At 45.3% G+C, this 23,342-nt stretch overlaps 2 protein-coding genes across 4 annotated transcripts; one reads left to right on the forward strand and one right to left on the reverse strand.

Annotated features, from left to right (window-relative positions):
* Window positions 1-429: 429 nt before the first annotated feature.
* Window positions 430-7,137, reverse strand: LOC148385911 (cullin-5). 2 transcript variants are annotated; one of them, XM_088398607.1, is made up of 19 exons: window positions 6,885-7,137; window positions 5,994-6,103; window positions 5,821-5,920; window positions 5,338-5,514; window positions 5,135-5,276; window positions 4,681-4,826; window positions 4,533-4,613; window positions 4,229-4,322; window positions 4,022-4,152; window positions 3,803-3,910; window positions 3,664-3,728; window positions 3,471-3,603; window positions 3,049-3,180; window positions 2,841-2,964; window positions 2,554-2,729; window positions 2,317-2,478; window positions 2,074-2,192; window positions 1,703-1,826; window positions 430-1,371 (listed from the first exon to the last, which is right to left on the reverse strand). In XM_088398607.1, the coding sequence occupies exons 1-19, from the start codon at window positions 7,068-7,070 to the stop codon at window positions 1,177-1,179; spliced, it is 2,505 nt and encodes an 834-aa protein (XP_088254733.1). In that variant the 5' UTR covers window positions 7,071-7,137; the 3' UTR covers window positions 430-1,176. The 2 variants fall into 2 exon arrangements, with proteins under 2 accessions (XP_088254733.1, XP_088254734.1); XM_088398608.1 differs by having other exon boundaries at window positions 6,790-6,906.
* Window positions 7,138-7,653: 516 nt separating this feature from the next.
* On the forward strand, window positions 7,654-13,786 carry orai2 (ORAI calcium release-activated calcium modulator 2). Of its 2 annotated transcripts, none has more exons than XM_088398629.1 (3): window positions 7,654-7,934; window positions 8,598-8,842; window positions 9,054-13,786. In XM_088398629.1, the coding sequence occupies exons 2-3, from the start codon at window positions 8,603-8,605 to the stop codon at window positions 9,594-9,596; spliced, it is 783 nt and encodes a 260-aa protein (XP_088254755.1). In that variant the 5' UTR covers window positions 7,654-7,934; window positions 8,598-8,602; the 3' UTR covers window positions 9,597-13,786. The 2 variants fall into 2 exon arrangements, with proteins under 2 accessions (XP_088254755.1, XP_088254756.1); XM_088398630.1 differs by lacking the exon at window positions 7,654-7,934 and adding an exon at window positions 7,974-8,151.
* The last annotated feature ends 9,556 nt before the right edge of the window (window positions 13,787-23,342 follow it).

Consider the following 23,342-nt stretch of genomic DNA (forward strand, 5'->3'; position numbering starts at 1 on the left):
AGTCATCGATCTGAGTTCGCTTCGAGGGCTGAAAGGGACCAAGTGTGAAAACACCCTCAAAGAAAGACTAACTGGCTTGTAGGAGCCAGAATACTTGCTGTTTGTCCAGGGGTTCAAATACTTGTTTTTTCTCATCAGACGGTTATCAATTTTTATAAATTAATATGATGTGAATTTCTGGAATTTTCTTTGGGATTCTGTCTCTCACTGTTAGAATGTACATATGATTAAAATAGTAGATCGTTGCATTCTTCGTAAGTGAGCAAACCTGCAAAATCAGCAAGGGGTCAAATACTTATTTCCCCCACTGTATAGACCACAACTGAATGAGTAAAACAGTAGAATTTATTACCATGATACGCAAGTTTTAAAGGTCAGAATTAACTAACTATGTAGTTAAGGCAGAACAAAGAGGCGCGTCTGCAAATCTTTCATGTTAAGGTGCTGTTTATTTTATTTATTCACATCTCGCGGTACACACTGCTGAAAAGCTTTTGATAATACTGACTCGGGCTTCTGACCCGTTTAAACCTTCAACACCGCCCTTTGTTGACCCTGAGGACGCAATCCAAAACGTCCATCCCACTTCTTCGTTTATCCCCCTCAGAAAACTGAAATTTCAATTCTGGGGGAGTGGGGTGGGTAAAGGCGGTCCCGTGTCGATCTGGCACTGTACGCAAAAAAAGGAATTCCTGATTAAGTGATACTTACTCTCACAAGAACAACACAAACAAAGCCCAAGCCCCACAGTGCCTTAAAGCGACTAGCTGGAGGCTTTGCTCGCACAGGCAAAGACAAATTGTGTGTTTCCTCCCCCACATCCCGCAGCGTTTGTCTGTAGGATTCCACAAGGGTCGGGTAGGTGTGAGCTAGCCGGCACGCCGTCGCAGCGTTTCGGAAGGAGTGAAACAAAACATGAACGGCAGCCTCCCAAATAAAAACAGTGAAAACCATGAGGGGCAGGCTTTGCTTTTCTTCTTGATACAATCTTAAGGCAGGAAATGTTTTGAAGTAGTCTTTTGATTCATGCCTCCCTGCACAGGATTTCATTTTAAATAGAGCACGGGGGAGTGGGAAATGGTGCGACGGGGGCAGAGCGGGCCGAGAAGTGGTCGAGCGTCCGTCAGGCCCCTTTGAGTGGGGTGGGGGTGGAAAAAAAAAGTCCAAAGCGTCGTGCTATGCCATGTAGATGAAGGTGTTTATGTCGGCCTCGTCCCGCTTGATGTACTTGTGGTCGATAAGCCACTCGATCTGCTCCTTGATCATCTTCTTCTGTGGTAAAAACATGTTCTTTAAGATCTCCACAAGCTCTGTCTGCAGCTGTGCATTGTTGATGCGTTTCCTCATTTTCATGATCTGGATGATGGCCTCCTGTATGCATAAGAAAATGGGATGGCATTAAGGGCAGTGATTCTATACGCAAAGAAAAAAAAAACATCACAGGAAGTATCTTGGAGTAAAAACGAGCGATGTTCAAAACCACAAGAGTTGAACTTGTTTTATTAGTTTTCATTAACTTGTGTTCCAAAATACCTGGGAGGAGTAATCGCTTAATTCATCATCATCTTAATACTGAAATAAATAAATAATGGCAATAAGATGGTTTTGGCAAATTGTTCACACTCAACACTTGGAGAACCTGTTTAGAAAAGGGAAGGCACGACCGCTCGCTCTATACAGCAGGACGACAGCGGCGACGAACCTGGGTTCTCAGTATCCGGAGCTGCACGATGCCCTCGTTCTCCTCCTCTCGCATTCTCTCCGTAGTGAGCTGCAGTCGACCGATCAGGTTGATCTTTCCCCGCTTCTGGACTTTGGAATTTTTTCTAAAAAGATATGCAGACAAAAAAAAAAAAAAAGACGCCCATGAATCCACACGGATGTTGCGACATTTAGCATTGCATTTCATCGTCCTATGTGGCACACACAAAAATCCAAAGAGAAATAAGCACTTCATATGGTCCCAGAGACAAAGCGAGGTATCCAACTGCGGCGCATATCCGTCTCGATCGATGGAGAACGCATCTCATCGAGTCGGGACTGGTATTGGAGGAACTCAAGACTTTTGCTTACATGAGCGAAAACTCTTGATTGATGTAGAACAACGTTCCTTCAGCAAAGTCTTTGGGCGACGACACCGCTGGGTCGTACGACAGCACTTGCCGCTTCAGCTTGGGGAACGCCACCAAGGACTGCAAAAGGGGGGGGGGGGGGGGGGGGGGGGACACGCCGAGCGTGAGAAGTACACAGAACAAGGAGTCCCATAATGATGATGGTTTCAAATGTCTTTTCAATCCCTCTCTGTGTGCTTTTCACCCAGAGAGTGCGTCGCAGCTCAGCATCGGGTAGCTCGGTGGCGAGCTTGAGGTTCTCGAAGCTGATCCTTTCCCTGGGCCTCTGGTTCCAGGCGAAGAGCACGGCCAGCTGGAAGGTCGTCACCTCCAGGTCGTACTGGCCCACCTCGTTCTTGAAGGTGATCTGTGGGAAGGGCAGATATCAGCGCCGGCCGGGTTCGGTGCGATGGGGTGAGATCTGCGTGCGCGCGACTCCCACAATGCCATTGGACATGAGGTGATGCCAATGTAATTTGCGTCCACTGTGGTTCTTCTTGTAGAAGTCCTCCACCTCTGGGATCAAGTCCTCCAGCTCCGTGGGCAGCGAGACAAACACCTTCTCACTGCTGCGTGACCACGCGCCGGCGTTCAGGATCTTGATGTTGACAGAGTCGGCTAAAGAAACACAGAGGCCGCTTGCTTAGCGCATTTTAAGCCGCCACGTAAAACGGCATTCTCCCACCACCTACAGGAAGAGGAAAGCGACGATGTGTCGCTGTCTTTTACCTGGGAGAGCCAGCTTGTTGTGTTTGTGCATTTCTTTGAAAGACTGGTTGAGGTCCTCAGACACTTTAATGTCCTGAAACATCCTGGCCAGCTTGTTGACATAGTCCGCCGGCATCCCCACTTCCTGTTTGGGATCAATGACAGCCAAACCTCGGTGATGTTTGTCTAGGTTCCAATTTTTGAGGCAACTTTTTGCACTTCATCTCACCCTGAGCCACTCCACCATGTTCTCCTCGATTTCGCTGTCGGCCGAGATGTCCAGGATGAGGCGGCGCGTCAGGTGGGCCTTGTGGTAGCGCATGAACACGTCTTTGTTCTGGACGTATTTCAGAACCAACAGCTACGAGACAACGAGACATGAAGGAATCGCCTTTCACTTTGATTAGGTACACACTAAATCAAATAGTGTCTTTGCACAATATGCCTTTCCAGACTGCAATAGAAAGACATGATGCAATGGTCGTGTCATTCCAGAAGTCAGACTGGTTGGGCTACAGTGGATGAGCGGGGTGCTCATCGTTGGAAGAAATAAGCTACCTATTGTGTCACATGGACCTAATATTTAATAGAGTAGGTCATTTGTGTGCACCTACAGGCAGAGCAAAACAAAAAACTAAAAAACACACTCACCACTTCCTTGAGCTTGGCCTCAATCTCCTCGGACGTGAGCTTCTTGCTGAGCGGCGTCTTCCTGAGCAGCATGTCACAGTAGTTGGCCAGCAGCTCTGGACACTTGGACTCAGGTTGTGTTTTCAAGCCCGCGCTACAGGCGCAGAAAGTCGTGAGACAGTGTTTGGGTTGGGGCTATCTCACAAGGTCTTACCCTTTCTGTTTCATAGGAAGTTCTAATTTAAAGATGGTGGCATCGTTGACAACGGCTTTGTAGGCCTGCCGAGAGGTGAGAAAAAGTTGAGAACAAACAAAAGGGAACAGCGCCAGCGACAATGAGGACCCGTGCTCACTTTGTCTCTGGCGGTGAGGAACCGAGGGTCGTCCTGGAAGGCCTCTTTCACAAGCCGACTGAAGCGGTTGAACAACGTGAGCAGCTGCTCCACGTACTTCTCCGAGTCCTGCAACAAAAGAGCAAATACCCGTCCTGAAAGGGTGAGAGCAAAAATCCACCCATCCCAAAGGTGCCTCTTCTTCTGTCATTTTAAAGCGAGGTCCTTTGCGGCACTCACCGAGGTGATGGTCTCGGCGGAGGCCACCATGTCGGCGAGGCCAGCGCTCACGATGTGTTCCTCCAGGTCCTTAAGCATGGGCTCGATTCCGCTTGGCACTTTGTCCATCAGCGAGAACATCAAGTGCAGCTCTGCGGCGGCAAAACCGGCGCATGAAGGTTCTGCTCATAGCTGTGTCCCTGCCCCAAAGGTCAACTGGGCACTCACTGTCTGTTTCATTCCTCTTGATCATGCCGGGACACTCGGCCAAGATGGTCTCCTTGAAGGCCGTTACAAGGGCATTGACGCAGCACTCCATCAGCTGGAGAGCAGAGCAGTCGCAGGAGATAGCTCAAGCAAAATTGGCTGAGCTTGGCTAACGTTAAGGCTCAGTCGTGCCCGGCCCCGCCCGGCCGCAGCCAGATGTCGTCTATTGTGCGCGCCTCCGTCGCTTTGCAACGGGGGCTGGCCAAAAGCCCGTCGCGTGAGAACATTCCAAAGAAAAAGGAGAGCTTGCGGTGCGCTCACTCACCGCTTGTACAGAGTTGCAGTCACGCCTTGTTTCCAGGTAGCGAAGTGCACGTTTTTCTTCTTCCCTCAGCTTGGAATCAGCCTAGTCGAGCACGTAGGTGGCTTAGATTCTGATTGCCGGCAGTGGCGCAATCGTGACTCGGCCTCACGTATTTCATGTAGTTCTGGACGCCGTTTTGCTGGAGGTAAGCGGGCGCCTGCGTTCTGTAGAAGCGCTCGGTGGAATCCATGTAGGCTTTTTCAAAGTTGTCCCTGTAGATCTGCAGCTTGTCGTCAGGGTTTGAGCACAAGTTCACTGCGGGAACAAAGGGAGGAAGGACCGTCAAATCAAATGATCCGACTTGAAGACTGCACAGAGTATTGATCCCCGAGTGGATCATCTTCTAGAATCGATAAATCAGTTGCAGCAGATATATTGACTGTGCGTAAAGGTGTCATTACTGCGACACGCACATCTGTGCACAGCAAACCAATTGACAAAAATACAGGCCTCCCCCTGTTTGATCACCATACACCTCAGAACTGCGCGTGTGGAAATAACTTCACTTAGGGAGGCGCGCCTCACACGATATCTACCGGCGCTGTTGGTGGACAGTTACTCACCGTAGGACTCTCGTACTCCAATGACCAACTGAGAATCGAAGGCTTCCCCCAGCCGTTCGGCATGGACCAGCTTCATTGCGCTATCTTGTAGCCTGCTCTTGATGTTGGAGAAGATGGACTCGTTCCACGTGTCCAGCATCAGCTGTGGAGACCAGCGGCGGTCGTTAGCAGAGCTCGTGTTCCTGCGCCGCTCGGCTACTCGCCTTTCGCACGATGCTGTCCTCCACATTGGACTTCTTGGTGGTGCCTTGCTTGCCCATCAAGGTGATCTCCAGCTGGCAGAAGGGCTTGGGCAAGATGTCACACTGCGTGAAGAACTTGCGCCACTCCACAATGTAGGCCTTCAGTAGTGCTGTGTCATCCTGGTGACTCAGCACCCGCTTTGAGACAACAGTGGCAAACCATGGCTTAGTTTTCCTTCAAAAGAGGCGTTATTGAGAGAGCAGCGGTCGCCTTTTGGATCGCCTCTGCTGACATGATGCTTTTTACAATGTTTTTCCATTTGAAGATGGCAGTTACGACAGAGTGGGAAATATGCCAGTGTGTTAGCATGCAGAGGGAAGGCATCAATAAAAATAAACATTTATTTCGCATGAAAATGAAATGTGAGAAGATGCTATCGCATGAAAATGAAATGTGAGAAGCCACTATATTGTTCAAATTTTCCATTCTAGTCTCAGCCTTACCGCTTGTGCTTGTTTGATAAAGTCGAGAATGTCCTCTTTAAGGGCCTGGTGGATCTTAGCGGGACCTTTGTCATCCCACAGGCACACGGCGTGGACATCTCTGCACGAGAAGAAGACATCGCCTAAACAAAGTTTCCCTTTAGGATTAACTTTTTTTTTTTGGTCAAACTCACGAGAAAAGGTCAAACCACTGCTGCTTGGTGACCGACTCTTGCCGTAACAGTTTTAGTACGATGGGACGCATTAGGGCCCATTTATCCTCAAACTGAAGGGAGCCTTTGTTCTGCAAGGGACAAAAATACATATTACAAATCTTGAACCGTGGCTTCTATACCTCCAGTACTGCGCCTTGAGTACTCGACAACCACCTGTCAAGGAGTACCTATGCAGCCTGTCCATATGCATGATTATTGATAGAAAAACTAAGACAAATAGGTGACCGTCAGACTGCATTTGACGCCAGTGAGGGGGGCCTAGTTGCGGCTCAGTGTGCAGAAAATACCCCCGCCAGTTGCCTTTCGGCAGCCTAAAGTGGGCTTGAGGGGGGCCAGCCAGTCAGCTGCAGATTGATGTGTGTGTGCGAGCGCCTGACTGACTTGACAGAAGATATCGCGGCTCCTGCGTGGGATTGTGCAGACAAAAACACGTCCCACCGCCTTCCAAGGACCCCTCACGGCCAGGCCTTCCTATCTTCCATTCGGCCCTCGCGTGTTGCCGCTGTCCACACTTTCCTCATTTAAGAGGCTAATGTGGTAGCTTTGCCAGTGAGCTAAACCTCCGGCAGGGGGCTAAGGCTAGCCAAGTTAAATGCTCCCCGCGCCGGCGTCAATGCGGAAAACGCCGGCGGGGGTAGGCAGACGGGGGTCTTCCGGAAGCGGGACATTCTCGTGGAGACGCGACGGCTCGCAGGTGACAGGCGCTTTGGCGGCCGATAAGCGGGAATTGATTAAATTGGACTGGGGATCCTACCTTCAGCAAATTAGACGACGCCATGTTCCCTTAACTTATAGTCTCATCGAATCTCGCGAGAGCTCGGCGGCTGGTCGTCGTATCCTATCGCTCACCTCAAGTAGCCGCCTCAATCCATTCTTTCTCTGCGTGTCAACCTTGGTTCGGTGTTTTCCTACACCAGTACAAGTTCCTACACCAGTACAAGAATTGATCCTTCGGGGGATAAGAAGAGCGCTCGTGATATGGAGGAAGATTCGACTTGCTCCATGTAGATTGTATTTCGTGGCAGCCAATTTCATTATAGGCCCATGGAGCAGTTCTATAAAAAAGAATAGAGCAGTTTATAACTTTGTGCCCTGTCTCAATTTATTGGAGTCTTGTCCAAATGTATCGTAACTGTAGGATAATCACTGTAGGACAATCAGTTCATTCAGTCATTGAACATCCGATTGTTCCTAGGATTCAAGTGCATTAAATGTGCTCGAGTGGTCGCACTGTCAAACGTAGTCACAAACATGGCACGGTGAATACAACATGAGAGAGGCACAAGGCACATAGTGAACCAACAAATATCCCAAACCCCAAAAAGTAAATTGGAATAAATAAAGAAAAGCAACAAACAAAACATCATAATAAAAAGGAAATAAGAAAAATATATATTTAAAAACATACACAATACAAGAGAGTAAGTTCCTAAATTTGCAAGATTAGCAAATATAATAAAAGTTGTCGCAGGGTTTTACTCGGCGCTCTCAAACACTTCGTGCACTACTAAGTGTACACTTACCGTGGGGGAGGGGGAGTGTGTGTGTGTGTGTGTGTGTGTGTGTGTGTGTGTGTGTGTGTGTGTGTGTGTGTGTGTGTGTGTGTGTGTGTGTGTGTGTGTGTGTGTGTGTGTGTGTATTTGGACGGGGCCGATATGAATAATTTAAACTTTTTACATTTTCCCCATTGAAAAACGAAACAAAACTCGATACTCTCAGAGCTTGTTGCGGCGGAAGTAGAGAAGTCGTAAGTCGTCAAGCAAGTGTAAATGAAACCCGGAAGCAGTTTCACACTCCGAACGTTTGTGAACGTAGGAGTGTGCGAGTTTGTACTGTGGAAGCTAATCTTGTAATTACACTCTCGGCCACTTGCTACTGTCAAACCACTTCGACGCCCAGGTGAGTCCAACAAATTCAAATTTTACAGTTTCACACTCAAGGAAGTTCGATTGGATTGGAGCTAGGCCAATAACTTGGCAAGCTAGCAAGAAGTCTATGAGATTTTTCTCCCGAGTTTTACGTTGTTTTTAAAGCTTAATCCGAGTTTGAGTGCAGCGTTTTCGCTCCGTATCATGTTGGAAGTACTTATGAATAAAGGAGTCTGACGTTAGCCAAGGTGTGTAAACGGATTCCACTTTTACTTCGTAGAGTTTTAAATGTCCGTTTACGACAGCGTTGCCTTCCCCTGGCTATAGCGCAACTGGAATTTTGTACGTGTCTATCGCAACCTGACGTAATAGAGTTAGTCAATATTTATGATTGATATTAGTTAACTACAGTGGTTTGCAAATGTAAACTTCTCGTGTATTTAACTTTTAAGTTCACTAAATTTGTTTTGATAACTGTAAACATGTTCGCCACATTTGTTATTTGACATTTCCTTGCTTGAGATTTGAATGGAATCATTGTTGTTTAACCTCAACGTGTAAGCGCAGTGTTCATAATCAAGTTGTGCATAATGTTAGTGGCTCACAGTCTTGTTTTTGATGAACACTCAGGCATACTACACTACTGCATTGTAATACAATGTCAAGACATTCTTCCGTTGTTCGTACCAATCAGGCAGTATGAGCAGAGAGCTCAACGTGCCCAGGGGCTCACCAGCCCCGGGCATGTCAGAGCAGGCCCCAGATGGTGGAGGCGGCAATTGCATGGACTACAGGGACTGGGTGCGGCGTAGCTACCTGGAGCTTGTCAGCTCTAACCACCATTCGGTGCAGGCCCTCTCTTGGAGGAAGCTCTACCTGAGCAGGGCGAAGCTTAAGGCCTCCAGCAGGACCTCAGCGCTCCTCTCCGGCTTTGCGATGGTCAGTTTCTTTCAATTATCTTGTCACAAGACTTTACCTATGAGTTGATCTCAGCATTTTTGCACTTGCATTTGGCTATTCACACCACCCCCCTCGCTATTTTTGCTGTCAATCCGTGTCCCTATTCATTGGCATGCGCAATTACAAGGAAAAAGGAGTGTCCCTCTTAAATAGTTCCAACCCACAATGAGTGTGTGTGTTGCGGTGCAAGGTGGCCATGGTGGAAGTGCAACTCGAGATGCAGTACAGTTACCCGCGTGTGCTACTGGTGGCGTTCAGCGTGTGCACCACGGTGCTGGTGGCCGTGCACCTGTTTGCGCTGCTCATCAGCACGTGCATTCTGCCCAACGTGGAGGCGGTCAGCAACATCCACAACCTCAACTCTGTCAGCGAGTCGCCGCACGAGCGCATGCACTATTACATCGAGCTGGCGTGGGGCTTCTCCACGGCACTGGGCATCCTGCTCTTCCTGGCCGAGGTGGTGCTCCTCTGCTGGATCAAGTTCCTGCCTGTGGACTCGGGAGGCGCCGCATCGGCCGCCGCCGAGACTGCTGCACGGGATAGCGGCTGGCTGGCGGCGCTGGCGTCTACCGTCATCATGGTGCCTGTGGGTGTCATCTTTGTGGTCTTCACTGTTCACTTCTACCGCTCGTTGGTGCGCCACAAGACGGAGCGCCACCACCAGGAGATAGAGGAGCTGCACAAGATCAAGGTGCAGCTGGACGGCCACGAGAGGGCGCTGCAGATCGTGTGACCGGGGCGGGGTCCTCGCCCATTTGGAAACAGGGCCGCCAGGTGGCTTCCTTCTCGGTCTCTTTATTTGAAAATGTTGACTTTCTGTGCTTTGGGCGTCCATTTTGTGCCAAAGGCATCCATTTTGGATCTTGCACGTTCACTTTGCAGCTTCAGCTCCGGTTTGAGTTCCTTTTACTGGTGCCGTTCGTGTCTTTGTCCTCACTAGCGAGACAATTCAGCGCAGCCTTTTCTACCGGTACAATTTAGGCGGCCAGTTTGTCTGCGCAGGGGGTCACGTCGAATGTTTTTCCGAGGAAAAGGGTTAGGATGTTGTTTGTGCTGTGTGGTTATTGCCATGGTTTCACGTGCTGCACCTCGTCCAATCCATCTAATGAAAAGCGCACATCCCCCTATTGTGAGCAGTGTTCATGCTTTTGTGTTTCGGCAATGGTCCGCCCAAAAACTTGGAGCAACTGTGAACCCTGTTCAATGGACTGAACATCAATGCGATGAGCACTCAAATGTGTTTGATTATGGGCCAAACGCAAAACTCTTTTCAGAAGAAATGAAAACAGGTTCCAGAGCCCCCAACGAGGGTTAGTCAACATGACTCATGACATTTAGAATAGAATAGAATGCCCTTTATTGTCATTTTACAACTTAGTTGTACAACGAAATTCGGATAGCTGCTCCCTTCCTTGTGCAAACATACAAAATTTAAGAAAGTATAAAAGGAAGTCTGAGAATAAAAGTGAAAGATCTTATTTACAGTATAGCTATTAGTCTAAGAATGAAGGTTAAAAAATCTTATTTACAGTATGTTCAGTGTGGGTATATGTATTAACATGAATGAGGTTTGTACAGAAAGTAAATAATAAATAGTAAATAGTTATTGCACGTAGTTTTTAAAGGAGTGTCGGTGTTGTATTATAGCTGGTGTTGTTTTCTCAGAGTTCAGAGCGGTGATGGCTCTTGGGAAGAAACTGTTTTTCAGTCTGGTAGACCTTGTTCGAATGCCTCTGTAGCGCCTCCCAAAAGGAAGCAGTTTAAACAGCTGTGAGGCGGGATGTGTGTTGTCTTTGATGTTGTGAGCTCTGCTGACGCACTGGGTGTTGTATATGTCCGCCAGGGAGGGGAGAGGGCAACCGATGAGCCTTTGTGCTGCTTTGACTGTCCTCTGTAGCCTCCCTCTATCTGCAGCAGTGCAGCTCCCGTACCAGGTGGTGAGGCAGTACGTCAGCAGGCTCTCAATGGAGGAACCATTCTTGCCTTCTTGATGACAGCTGAGGTGTTGCGTGTTCAGGGGAGGTCATCAGAGATCTGGACTCCCAGGAATCTGATGTCATGGACCCTCTCCACTATCTCGCTGTTGATGCAATTCAGAACAAAGACGAGCATAAAAATTGGCATGTTCTGTTGTATCCATTCACTGGTCACATCTTTCGCAATACAGTCAAATCTCGGTTTTCGACTGCAATCCATTCCAGAAGGCAGTTCGAGAAGTGAATCGTTCGAATTCCGAATCTATTTTCCCATTACAAATAATGGAAAAAAAATTAATACGTTCCAAGACAAAAAACGCCTTTTTTAAGCATTTTTTCATTTGCGCATTTTCGTCCGATCGCGCAACTGCAGCGCACCTCCGAACGCGCAACCGTAGCGCGCCGCCAACCGCGCAACTGCACCACGCTAGTCGCATTATTGTGACAGAGCTGTCGCTGAAATTTAGAAAATATTTTTAAAGTCCTGATGTACTTTTCAAAATTTAAGTGGACCTCAGTGCGCAGGGAGCTTAATTTGGTCCGATCGCACAACCGCAGCACGCCGGGCGCTCACTGTCGCATTGCTTTAAGAGCGTCTTTGTGTTTTACCGCTCCCACTTGCTTTCTTTGGAGGCATGATTAGGGGTTAATACAATCCTCAAAGTAACGAAAATACAATAACAACGAACAGAGTCAGTCGACATCTGGGCCGCGCGGTCGGGTTTTCTCCGGTCATCTCGGCTTATCTCGTGAGGTTCGACTTCCAAATTTTTGTTCGACAACCGAAGCAAAAAAAATCTCGAATTTTTCGTTCAAATTTCGATTCGTTCGAGAACCGGGACGTTCGAAAAACAAAGGTTTGAGTGTACTGCCTACAATGGAAATGGGTGCTTTTATTATGTTTTTTTTCCAGAAAGATCCCCCCCCCGATGCGATTATGCTGGTCTTCCTAATGATGTGGCCTGTGTGTGTATACAAATGTTACTTTTTTTCCTGTATGTTTGCATGTAAATGCTAAAAAAAAAAAAAAAAGCCAACAGTTTCTCTTCAATGAATGTGATTCCTTCACCACACAGGTGAAGATGATTTAACCATGTGAGAGTCTTAATAAGCCAAGTTTGGTCAGTGACACTGTTTTTACATCAGTCGTCCCCGCCCCACCTTCGATGCTTTTATCGTCAACAAAGCCATCTGAGGGTGGTTGAAACGACAAACTCTTCAATCTGATTCACGTGGAAGGATCAATACCAAAAGAAGGCGTAGCTAAGGCAATGCTAACTACCGGTATCTTCACCAGCCACAAGTGCAGCAAAGATGACAACTTCCCTGGCAAACTAAGAAGACTGCAGCATGGTGGCTAGCTAATAAGACACCATCTTCCTGAGCTAGCTAAAACAACAATGAACTCACTTTGCTCTCTACAGAGTTGCTAACTCCATCTATCCATTTTCTGAAGCACTTATCCTCACAAGGGTTGCTATCTCTTCTTGTTAAATTGGTGACGACCGCTTAGCTAGCTACTAAGATGACAGCAATTTGACTAGCTAGCTACGAAAACAGTCACTGTGCAGACTTCCCTCCTTTCTCACAAAGACAACATAAATGTCTTTATTCAGCAAGCTAATCAAAGACAATGCTGGCATTCTTAGCTATCTAAGTTGACACCAAAAGTTCACAGACTTTGTCAGCTTGAAGATGCCTACTTTCTTGCTAAGACCACAACTACCTTAGCTCCAACGACAATGCTTTCTTAGCTAGTTAGGAAGATGTCAACTTGCTTGGTTTGTTTTGCCTCGTCAGTTTAATCGGAGCCCCTGAGGTTCCAAGTGGCGTTAAGGTTAGTCAGCTATCTACTTTTTTTGTTCCAAAATGCTGTCTTGAACTCTGAAGATGTTACTGTGGTTATCACATTATCCCCTTCAGAGGTGTCTAATCCAAGTTAAGAAAGTTGAGACCCTGCCTAAATTTGGCTTTAGCCACAGATGCTTCTACTCCACCGAGCAAGCTCAGTTGAGAAGAGCCAAACTGTGGCATGGTGTCAACTTTCTGGACCTGGATTTGACACCTCTGCTTCTGTTTACACTAACTCTTTCCTAAGAAGGTTCAGCTTGTTTTTATTTGATACAAATGATAACCAAAACCTCCCTAGAGCATCTGAATGTAACTTTAGCTCTTTAAAACATCATTTTACTGACTTTGTTGCCAGTATCACATTCCAAACAACTCAACTGTTCAGTTTATTCACGTCTCTATTTCAACATGTCCAATTTATTTTACTTGTATCTGCGTTGAATTAAACACTCTCCTCCTTTCCTTATGTGCTGCACCTTTTGTTTTCACGCCCGATTAACCCCCCCCCCCCCCCCAAAATGTCGTGTTTTATGTTCACCTGAAGTCTTTTTCTCCTCTGCTAATATTGAACGCAAACAGCTTTATTGATCATTTATTTACTGACCCATGCACAGATGCAGAACACTATCCACGTTAGCTCTGGATTTACGAGCCTCAAAATAACGAAGGGCATAGGTCCCCGCTGGCTGTAGTTGTGGATCGTACATTTCAGAGACACTTCATTGCACTCTGCTGTGAGCTAAATCTGTTGATTGGAGTCAATTTTCTGACATGTCACATGTCTCAGATCAGAGGATAGTGTCAGTATCAAACGCAGGAGAGAACAGAGGGCAAACACACTCACCAGTTTGGTTCTGATCACAGGGTTGTGGTCTTCTGCTCCTGTGCCAATTACCGTAATTTCCGGACTATAAGCCGCGACTTTTTTCCAAAATGTTGAAGCCTGCGGCTTATAGTCAGGTGTAGCTTATATAAGATTTTGGTTGTGATTTTTGTGATGACTTGATCACTTTTATACACTTGTAAAAAGGCTGTGGACCACTGTTGTGCGGTATCTTGAAGAAAAAAACAACAAAAATACTATTTTGAAACACTACTATGGCTGCTGCTTATTCTGGCTACGTTGCTTGTGACTATTATGAGCTTTAGTAGGAATGCACGCTAGGTGACCTGCGTCAAAGGGCTCTAAACCCTTTCTCTTACTCTGCCATGTGACTCAGAGATTACACAAACCAGTGGCGCTGCATTGTATTAAAACCCAATCAATCAGCATTTAAATTCAATTCTTCTGACATTTTGCTCACTAAAAAAAAGTTGTAATGAATGTGAACTTTTAATGCATTTTATTCAGAAGGTTACTTTGAAACCTGAGGCTTAAATGGCGGCGCGGCGTATTTATGGATTTATGGTCTTTCTTTGTAAAAAACTCGTGTGCACATGCGGCTTATAGTCCGGTGCAGCCTATGTAAGAAAAAAACTAAAATATCCCCGAATTTTAGCTGGTGCGGTTTATAGTCCGGTGCGGCTTATAGTCCGGAAATTACGGTATTCCGACATTTCGTCGGTGTTCTCTTTTGGGATGAGCATCCACTCCTCCGCCGTCGAGCTGCGTGACTGCATTTGAAGGCCTCGAGCGCCTTCAAGCAGCTTTCGTCATAACGGTGCTCCATACTACCGGGCAGTGTGTCCTTACCCTCACCCTGGGGCTTGGGTGTTGGCGCCGCTGGTGTTTCCGCCTGCGCAGGTGCAACCGCTCTGCCCGTCTGCTCAAGTGGACCACAGCGGCTCTCAATAGCTGTCAATTGGCAAATCAAAACCGCAGTAGTTACACCAAGATTTTCATTCACACTCGTTGCTCTCAGACTTGAGATTTCTCTGCTCAACTGCTCCAGTTGGCTGAGTAGACCTGACGCATCCGTACTGCCAAATCCAACAGGTGGTAGTACATCCAAGTAGTGTGATGCGAACCTGGGAATCTTCTCTCCACATTCATTAAGCACCTTTAGACAGTCTTTGATATTTCGATGAGATTAATCATGTCTTTTAAAGGGAAATGTGCTTTTGGGAGTTTGCCAACATATTTTTAAGGTTGTGTTAAACTTATAATCATATTAATATCTAGTATTGGAGTGCTCGTGTGGATTGGTGGGGGCCGAGGAATGTGCAGGCAAACTGCATGAACTTGTTTTCTTCGAAGTGTTGTGGAATAGGCCCGGATAGGGAGTACCGGAGGAGACCACCTCAAGGTCGGTGAAGGAACGAGAACAACAGCACGTCTATGAGACCGGGCTTCGAGGGGAAAACCCAACCGTCTGACCTCAGCGACACCTGGACCGGGGAGGAGATGGCCATCGACCAATCATCTCACAATATTTTGCATGCTTTAATACTCATATTGTGTTTCTTTAAAACTGGGCAACCTGGAATGTTAGAGCCATAAGTAGGGAATGTTTAAGTTAATTGTATTGTGGTTTGTTTTTATTTTGTAAAATTGAGTTAAGACGATTGACATTTGTTTAGGCATTTTTATTGTGAAATTTTGTTTTATTTTGAAAGGTTTACTTCCTGTCAGGTTGTATTGCATTAGAACAAGCCTTTAAGGGAACGTTTTGACAGTTGGATTACGTAGACACGGAAAAAAACAGTTTTTGACCGTGTAGATCGTGTACATAGTATATACTGTATATTTTTTGGAAAGAAAGAAAAGGGAATTGTAAAACTGATTTATCGTAATTTTTGTATGTATATTTTTTATAGATAAAGACCCTTTTGTTAAATTCACGGTTCGCACGCGTCCTTTACTACAAGTGTCTATGGAATGACACAGATATTGGATCTGTTGCCATAACATTAGTCAAAAACTTTCAAAAACTTTTAAAAGGACATTCAAGAAAGAAGGAGACGAATGAGAGGAAGCTTTTGGAAGACGAGAGGATGAGAGCCATAGTATCACCGTGAGTAGCTGACCTGCTAACATGCTAATGGCGAAGCTAACTATGCTAACGGATGGAGCGCCTATTCACACTTAATGAGTCGTTTTGCAAGTTAAGAAGACATTAAAGTAGAAGAATACTGTTACGTTCATGGACTATAAAAGCCCTTTTTGATCGTTTGTTGAAAAAGCCTGTTGGATATTGCTGCAATTAAAACATGGAGGAGAAACGATCGTTTGTTGCCGCATCGGACGCAATGCAGGCGAGTGACCACAAGAGGGAGCCAAAGTACACACAAAAGGCACTCGAGGAGAAACTCCAAAGGCTTATCGGACAAAGAAGGGCAAAAATGGCTCATATTACGGCTAAAATGAAGGAAATGGACAACATGAAGAATAATGAAGAGCATGTTGATAAAATGGAGTCAGAAACACTTCAAAGTTTTTACAAGCTGCATGAAGAGTTCATACTGCTAAACAACAATATTGTACAGATGTTACCTGCAGATGAAGCTGACACAGATCAGCGTGACTGGTACGAGCCAAAGGCAGCTACTATTAAGCAGTTTTTGCATGAGACTGAAGGTTGGATTCAAGAACGTAAAAGAAGTGTTCACAATGAAGAGGAGGTTGCTCCATATGACAGTATTTCTGTAATAGCGGATCTTCGTCGTCAAAGAAGTAGGAGCAGATTGAGTTCCAGGACTGAAAGTTCTTCAGTTGTGTCAAACACGAGTTCAGTGGCTCGCATGAAAGAGGAGGCTAAAAGAGCAGCTCTTCTAGCACGAGCTGAATCGCTAAAAAAGAAGAAGGCAATTCAACTGCAGGAAGCAAAGTTGAAGGCTGAGTTGGAGGAGCTAGAGATTGAAACTGCAATAGCAGCCTCTACTGCTAAGCTCAAAGTTTTCCAGAACCACGAGGATCCCCAAGATGCAATGAATGAATATGTGAAATACAGGCTGGAACAACCTTTGGCAAGTCTTCCAAGATCCCAACCTGTACTTGAAGTCCAGGCTCAGATGACAGCAGATGCTGAAGAGAAGGAAGATCATCCGATGTATGATGTGTCTGCTAGTATCACAAAACATTCATCTCATGCATATTTGTGTCATCCGGATCACTCAGATGGAGCCACACCTATACGTCCTCAGGAGCCCACATCTACAGGTGACAGGATTTATGAGGTGATGCATCATCAAAACCTAATCACTGAAATGTTGGTCAAGCAGCAAAGCCTATCACTGCTGCCCAAGAGAGATATTCCTGTGTTCTCAGGTGATCCACTCAAGTATAAATCTTTTCTCAGAGCATTTGACAATGCTATTGACAATAAGACACAAAATGAGAAAGATAAACTCTTCTTTCTGGAGCAATATACACGTGGAGAGCCACAAGATCTGGTGAGAAGCTGTGAACACATGACCCCAGAGAAAGGTTACAGAGAAGCCAGACAACTGCTTCATAAGCAATATGGCGATAATTTAAAAATAGCCATGGCTTACATCGACAAGGCTTTAAAATGGCCACAAATAAAGACAGATGAGGTTAAGAGCTTAAACGCTTATTCTCTCTTCCTGATTGGTTGCCGAAACACGATGCAAGATGTTGACTACATGGAAGAAATGGACAACCCAACAAACATGAGAGTCATTCTGTCCAAATTGCCATACAAGATGAGGGAGCGATGGCGTAATGTGGCATTTGAAATGCAGGAGAATAAAGGAAGAAGAGCAAGGTTCACAGATCTGGTAGATTACATTGACAGACAAACAAAGATCGTCTCAGATCCATTGTTTGGTGATCTACAGGAAGTCAGTCTATCTACAAAACAAAAAGAAAAGAGCAGTTTTGTGAAGAGAGCAAAGGAAAGTACACCAAGAAGTAGCAGTTTTGCTACAAGTGTTGACACAGAAAAGCAGGAATTTTCACAGTCAAACCAAGTCACAAAGACTGATAACGGCAAACTAGCTCAGAATAACTGTTTGTACTGTGACAAAAATCACGGACTTGGGAACTGTGAAAAGTTCCAGAAGCTAGCACACAAGGACAAGATTGAATATTTGAAATTCAAAGGTTTGTGTTTTGGATGCCTGGTTCAAGGTCATTTGAGTAAAGATTGTTCAAGAAGACTGACATGTCAGTTATGTTCACGGAAACATCCAAGCATCCTACATGTACAACGTGAAGAAAAGACATCACCGAAAAATGAAAGAAACGCCACTTCTGAACCTCAGACCACTAGTGCTGTAAGCCAGGAGATGTGTGGATATACTGGGGCCGGGAGCAACGAAGAAATTTTGGCCATTGTTCCAGTAAAGCTCAAGTCCAAGAAAGGCACACAGATAATTGAGACATACGCCTTCATAGATCCTGGCAGTTCGGCGACGTTTTGCACAGAGAAGATCATGAGAACACTGAACTTAAGAGGCAGAAAGACGGACATTTTGCTCCGAACTATGGGACAGGAGAAGCTTGTCCGTAGTCACATCCTGTCAGAACTGGAAGTCAGTGGATTTGAAGAGGAAAAATACATTGATCTACCTTCAGTGTTCACTCAACATGAAATTCCTGTCAAAAAGGCGAACATTCCTGATCAGAAAGACCTCCGGAAGTGGACATATTTGGATGAGGTGAACCTTCCAAGTATCAAGGCAGAAATTGGCCTGTTAGTTGGTTCTAATGCTCACAAAGCAATAGAACCATGGAAGGTCATCAATAGCCAAGGAGATGGTCCATACGCAGTGAAAACGTCCATTGGATGGATTGTCAATGGTCCTGTAAAGGGGGAAGAGGACGTTCAACAGTGTGAGAATGAGTTACCGAGGTTAACTGCGAACAGAATATCAGTGGCAAACCTTGAGGAATTGCTGATACAGCAATATAATTTGGATTTCACAGAGCGTAGCTGTGAAGACAAAACAGAGATGTCACAAGATGATCAACAGTTCATGAAGGATGTGGAACAGTCTTGTCAGTTCTTCGACGGACATTACTGTATAAGTCTCCCATTTAAGAACAAGCCTCAGAAGATGCCCAATAATCGCAGTCTAGTTGAGCAGAGAGCCGTCAATCTCAAGAAGAAACTTGTAAAAAACCCTGATTTTCATGCTGACTATAAAGTCTTCATGGATGACATCATAGCAAAGGGTTACGCTGAAAGGGTGCCTGCAAACAGTCAGTGCAACGATGGAGAAGTGTGGTACATCCCACATCACGGGGTGTATCACCCAAGGAAGAAGAAAATCAGAGTTGTTTTTGACTGCAATGCAACATATCAGGGAGTTTCACTGAATAACCAGTTACTCCAAGGCCCAGACCTCACAAATACCTTGATTGGAGTTTTGACAAGGTTTAGAGAGGAGAAGGTTGCATTGATGGCTGACATAGAGGCAATGTTTTACCAAGTCAGGGTACCCTCAAAGGACTCTGATTTTCTGCGTTTTTTATGGTGGCCTGATGGAGATTTGAACGGAAAACTGGAGGAGTATAGAATGACAGTACATATTTTTGGAGCCACTTCGTCTCCAAGTTGTGCTAGTTTTGCCTTAAGAAAGACAGCCGAATACAAAGAAGATGAGACAACAGCTGAAGCCTCTAAAGCAATCAAGAGGAAGTTTTACATGGACGACTGTTTGGCAGCGGTGGCTTCAGAGGACCAAGCAATAGCACTTTCACAATCTCTGAAAGCTCTATGCTTGCAGGGTGGATTCAACTTGACAAAATGGGTCAGTAACAGCAGAAAGGTTCTGTCATGTATTCCTGAAAATGAAAGAGCTGCAAAGATGAAGGATTTAGACTTGAACAAAGACACTCTGCCTACCGAAAGAGCTCTGGGAATACACTGGTGTACAGAGTCGGACACTTTCACATTTAAGGTGAACGTACCAAGAAAACCTGCCACAAGGAGAGGAATTCTTTCAGTTGTTAACTCAGTTTATGATCCTCTGGGTTTAATTTCCCCATGTATTCTTCCTGCCAAGATGATTTTGAGGGAACTCTGTCAAAGAAAATTGAGCTGGGACGAGGATGTTGGAGAAGGAGATTTGCAAAGATGGATGCAGTGGATTTCAGAACTCGAGGAACTTTCCAGCTTCCACATAAAGAGATGTATGAAACCAGATGATTTCTGTCCCACATCTAAAGCAGAGCTGCACCATTTCTCGGATGCAAGTGATATTGGTTATGGTACTGCTACATACCTATTGCTGATCAATGAAGATGGACGGAGGAGCTGCGGATTGCTCATGGCTAAATCCAGAGTTGCCCCACTGAAGAAAATAACAGTCCCTAGGATGGAACTGACTGCTGCAGTCATAGCAGTGAAAGTCGACAGACTGTTAAAGCAGGAGCTGGAGACCCCCCTTGGAGCTTCTGTTTTTTGGACAGACAGCCTGACTGTACTTAGGTACATACAGAATGATGCTTCACGTTTCAAGACTTTTGTGGCCAACCGGGTTGCATTCATAAGGGAAGCTACTTCACCATCTCAATGGAGATATGTGAATAGTTCACTTAATCCAGCAGATACGGCTTCACGTGGTACAAAATTTACCACTCTTATCCAGAACCACAACTGGATTTGTGGTCCACATTTTCTTTATCAAGAGGAGTTTGAGTGGCCAACCAGACCTGACATACCAAGCACCATGAATGAGGACAGTGAGATCAAGAAGACAGCGCTGGTCAGTCTCTTGACCATGACTGAAATTACACCCATGAAGAGACTGGTGGAATACTACTCTGACTGGCACAAGCTGAAAAAGGCTGTTGCATGGATGCTACGCATGAAGGATCTGCTTCACTACCTTGTTGAGAAGAGAAGAGAATGTAAAGAGGTTATTTCCCTGAAAGAGACAGACTCATTGAAGCAATACCAGAAAGTGCATGAAGAAATGATGAGACTGAGAAAGTCAGTGAAAGGAAAACCTTTGTCTGTTCAGGACTTGGAAGATGCAAATGTTGTGCTAATACGTCACAGTCAAAGAGAGATGTTTTCAGAAGAGTTGTCTGCACTCTTAAGTAGTGATTCACATATAAAGAGGTCACATCCGCTTTCCAAATTGGATCCTTTTCTGCACAATGGCATCATCAAAGTTGGAGGTCGATTGAACAAATCAGCCATGCCAGAAGAAGCAAGATGCCCAACTGTGTTGCACAAAGAACATCACATTGCTAAGCTGATTCTGCAACAGGTTCATCGACATAATGGTCACTGCGGAAGGAACCAGCTGGTTGCAAAGGTCAGACAGCAATACTGGATACCAGGACTGAACAGAGCTGCCCGCACAACAATATCCAAATGCATCACATGCAGGAAAATACATGCAAGGCCTGCAGTCCAAAAGATGGCAGACTTATTGGAGGAACGTGTACTCCCAGATAAACCTCCGTTCACTCATGTGGGAGTAGACTATTTTGGACCTTTTGGTGTAAAGAGAGGACGCAGCATAGTGAAGCGCTATGGCGTTCTGTTTACATGCTTTGCACTTAGAGCAGTACACATAGAGGTTGCTCACTCATTGGACACCTCATCATGCATAAATGCCATCAGAAGGTTTATATGTAGAAGAGGTCAAGTTTCTACCCTGCACTCAGATAATGGCACTAATTTCATTGGTGCCGAAAAAGAACTTAGAGAAGCCATGGCTGAGCTTGATCATTCTAAAATAAGAGAGGATCTGATGTCAAAAGGTATTGCATGGACCTTCAACACACCAACCGCCTCCCATCAAGGTGGAATATGGGAAAGACAGATTCGTACCGTCAGGAAGGTGTTGAACTCTGTGTTGAGGCAACAAACATTAGATGATGATGGCCTTCACACACTATTATGTGAAGTGGAAGCAGTCATAAATGAGCGTCCTTTGACTGCTGCATCAGATGATCCAAATGACTTGGAGGTTTTGACCCCAAACCATCTTCTGTTGTTAAAGAAGCAGCCGATCCTTCCTCCAGGCTTATTTAACAGTGATGATACATACTCGCGTCGAAGATGGAGACAGACACAATACATGGCCGATCTGTTTTGGTCAAGATGGACAAAGGAATATCTTCCATTGCTACAAGAGAGACAGAGATGGCGGACTCAAAGAAGAAATTTTGTCGCTGGAGATCTTGTTCTCATTGTTGACAATTCAGCCCCAAGGAATACTTGGTTGACTGGAAGAATCCAAAAGACCTTCCCGGACTCCAGAGGAATTGTGCGACGAGTTCAAGTTCAAACCAAGTCTAGTTTGTTGGATAGACCTATAAGTAAACTCTGTTTGTTACAGGAGGCAGAATGAGGCAGGAAAAGACTGTTAGTTGACTCACAGGCAAAAGCTTGATAGATTTTGTTAGGTTAATAACTATATGGCTCTTTTTGAGGTGTAATTGTTATGCATCCTGCCTATACAATTAGGGGCCGGAATGTTAGAGCCATAAGTAGGGAATGTTTAAGTTAATTGTATTGTGGTTTGTTTTTATTTTGTAAAATTGAGTTAAGACGATTGACATTTGTTTAGACATTTTTATTGTGAAATTTTGTTTTATTTTGAAAGGTTTACTTCCTGTCAGGTTGTATTGCATTAGAACAAGCCTTTAAGGGAACGTTTTGACAGTTGGATTACGTAGACACGGAAAAAAACAGTTTTTGACCGTGTAGATCGTGTACATAGTATATACTGTATATTTTTTGGAAAGAAAGAAAAGGGAATTGTAAAACTGATTTATCGTAATTTTTGTATGTATATTTTTTATAGATAAAGACCCTTTTGTTAAATTCACGGTTCGCACGCGTCCTTTACTACAAGTGTCTATGGAATGACACAGATATTGGATCTGTTGCCATAACATGGAAGAATGTGTCGTCTTTTGGTGGTCACAAAAACGCACGAGTTTTAGTGTGAGGGACCCGGGACCCAGGCCTGTATTAGTGCGCTTTGTCAGGAATAAACAATTGGTAAATTTGGTCTGATTGATCTACTGGTCTTCTCTTTGACAGAACGAACTCGCAAAATTGTTAGGTGCGCCAGTGTGTGGATTAGGACATAGCAATTTATGTGTTAAGTGTTGATCGCAATTTGGAGTCAGATCAATAACTAGAATCCGTAACCTAACACTTTGTAATACTATAAACAGATTCTTTTGTTCAGACAATAAATATTTTTAGATGTTACCTCTGAAGAAGACTGGAGTAGCAGTCGAAACTGTCAGCAGGTAACATCTAAAATTTGTATTGTCTGAACAAAAGAATCTGTTTATAGTCTTTGATATTATTTGTGTCCTTTTGGGGGCCTTTATGCCTGACGCAGTGGTTTGAGGTTGTGCACATTTCAAACCGTACACGCTTGTGTGGGTTATGACCGGTCAAGCGGGTCACGTGACGAGAGTACGGACCAGGAAGCGAGGGTGGAGTGCGAGAATACAACTACGGAGTTGCGATTAAAAAGCTGTAATAAAGTTGAGTGTTTAAACGTTACGGAGTGACCTTTCTTCACAGCAACAAAACAACACATGATACCAGGAGCGCACGGACCTTGCCTTCGATGTTGTGAGTCGCGGGACGAGGATTCGCTGTCGTCGCGTCTCATGGAGCTAAAGCTAAGGCTACCTCGTGTCGGCGTATTTTCGTGGCGTGTGCAAGTGGCTCGGCGGGCGTGCCGTTTTGGTCGCAGATGGGGCAGCAGGAACCCACCGGCGAATTGGTTCTGACGACAAGGATGCAGAAAAGCTCTTTGTG

This window comes from Syngnathus floridae, chromosome 15 (genome assembly GCF_059516105.1).
Source record: "Syngnathus floridae isolate MCC-2025c chromosome 15, RoL_Sflo_1.0, whole genome shotgun sequence".
Lineage (NCBI taxonomy): Eukaryota > Metazoa > Chordata > Actinopteri > Syngnathiformes > Syngnathidae > Syngnathus > Syngnathus floridae.

What these genes read in the sequence shown, in the direction of transcription:
- orai2 (XM_088398629.1), top strand. Translation starts at nt 8,603, where the DNA reads ATGAGCAGAGAGCTCAACGTGCCCAGGGGCTCACCAGCCCCGGGCATG. An exon ending in TCCTCTCCGGCTTTGCGATG is followed by an intron (nt 8,843 to 9,053) that starts GTCAGTTTCTTT and finishes TTGCGGTGCAAG; the next exon opens with GTGGCCATGGTGGAAGTGCA.
- LOC148385911 (XM_088398607.1), bottom strand. Translation starts at nt 7,070, where the DNA reads ATGAAATTGGCTGCCACGAAATACAATCTACATGGAGCAAGTCGAATC. An exon ending in TTATCAAACAAGCACAAGCG is followed by an intron (nt 5,515 to 5,820) that starts GTAAGGCTGAGA and finishes GTTGTCTCAAAG; the next exon opens with CGGGTGCTGAGTCACCAGGA. An exon ending in AATCAAGAGTTTTCGCTCAT is followed by an intron (nt 1,827 to 2,073) that starts GTAAGCAAAAGT and finishes ATATCTTTTTAG; the next exon opens with AAAAAATTCCAAAGTCCAGA.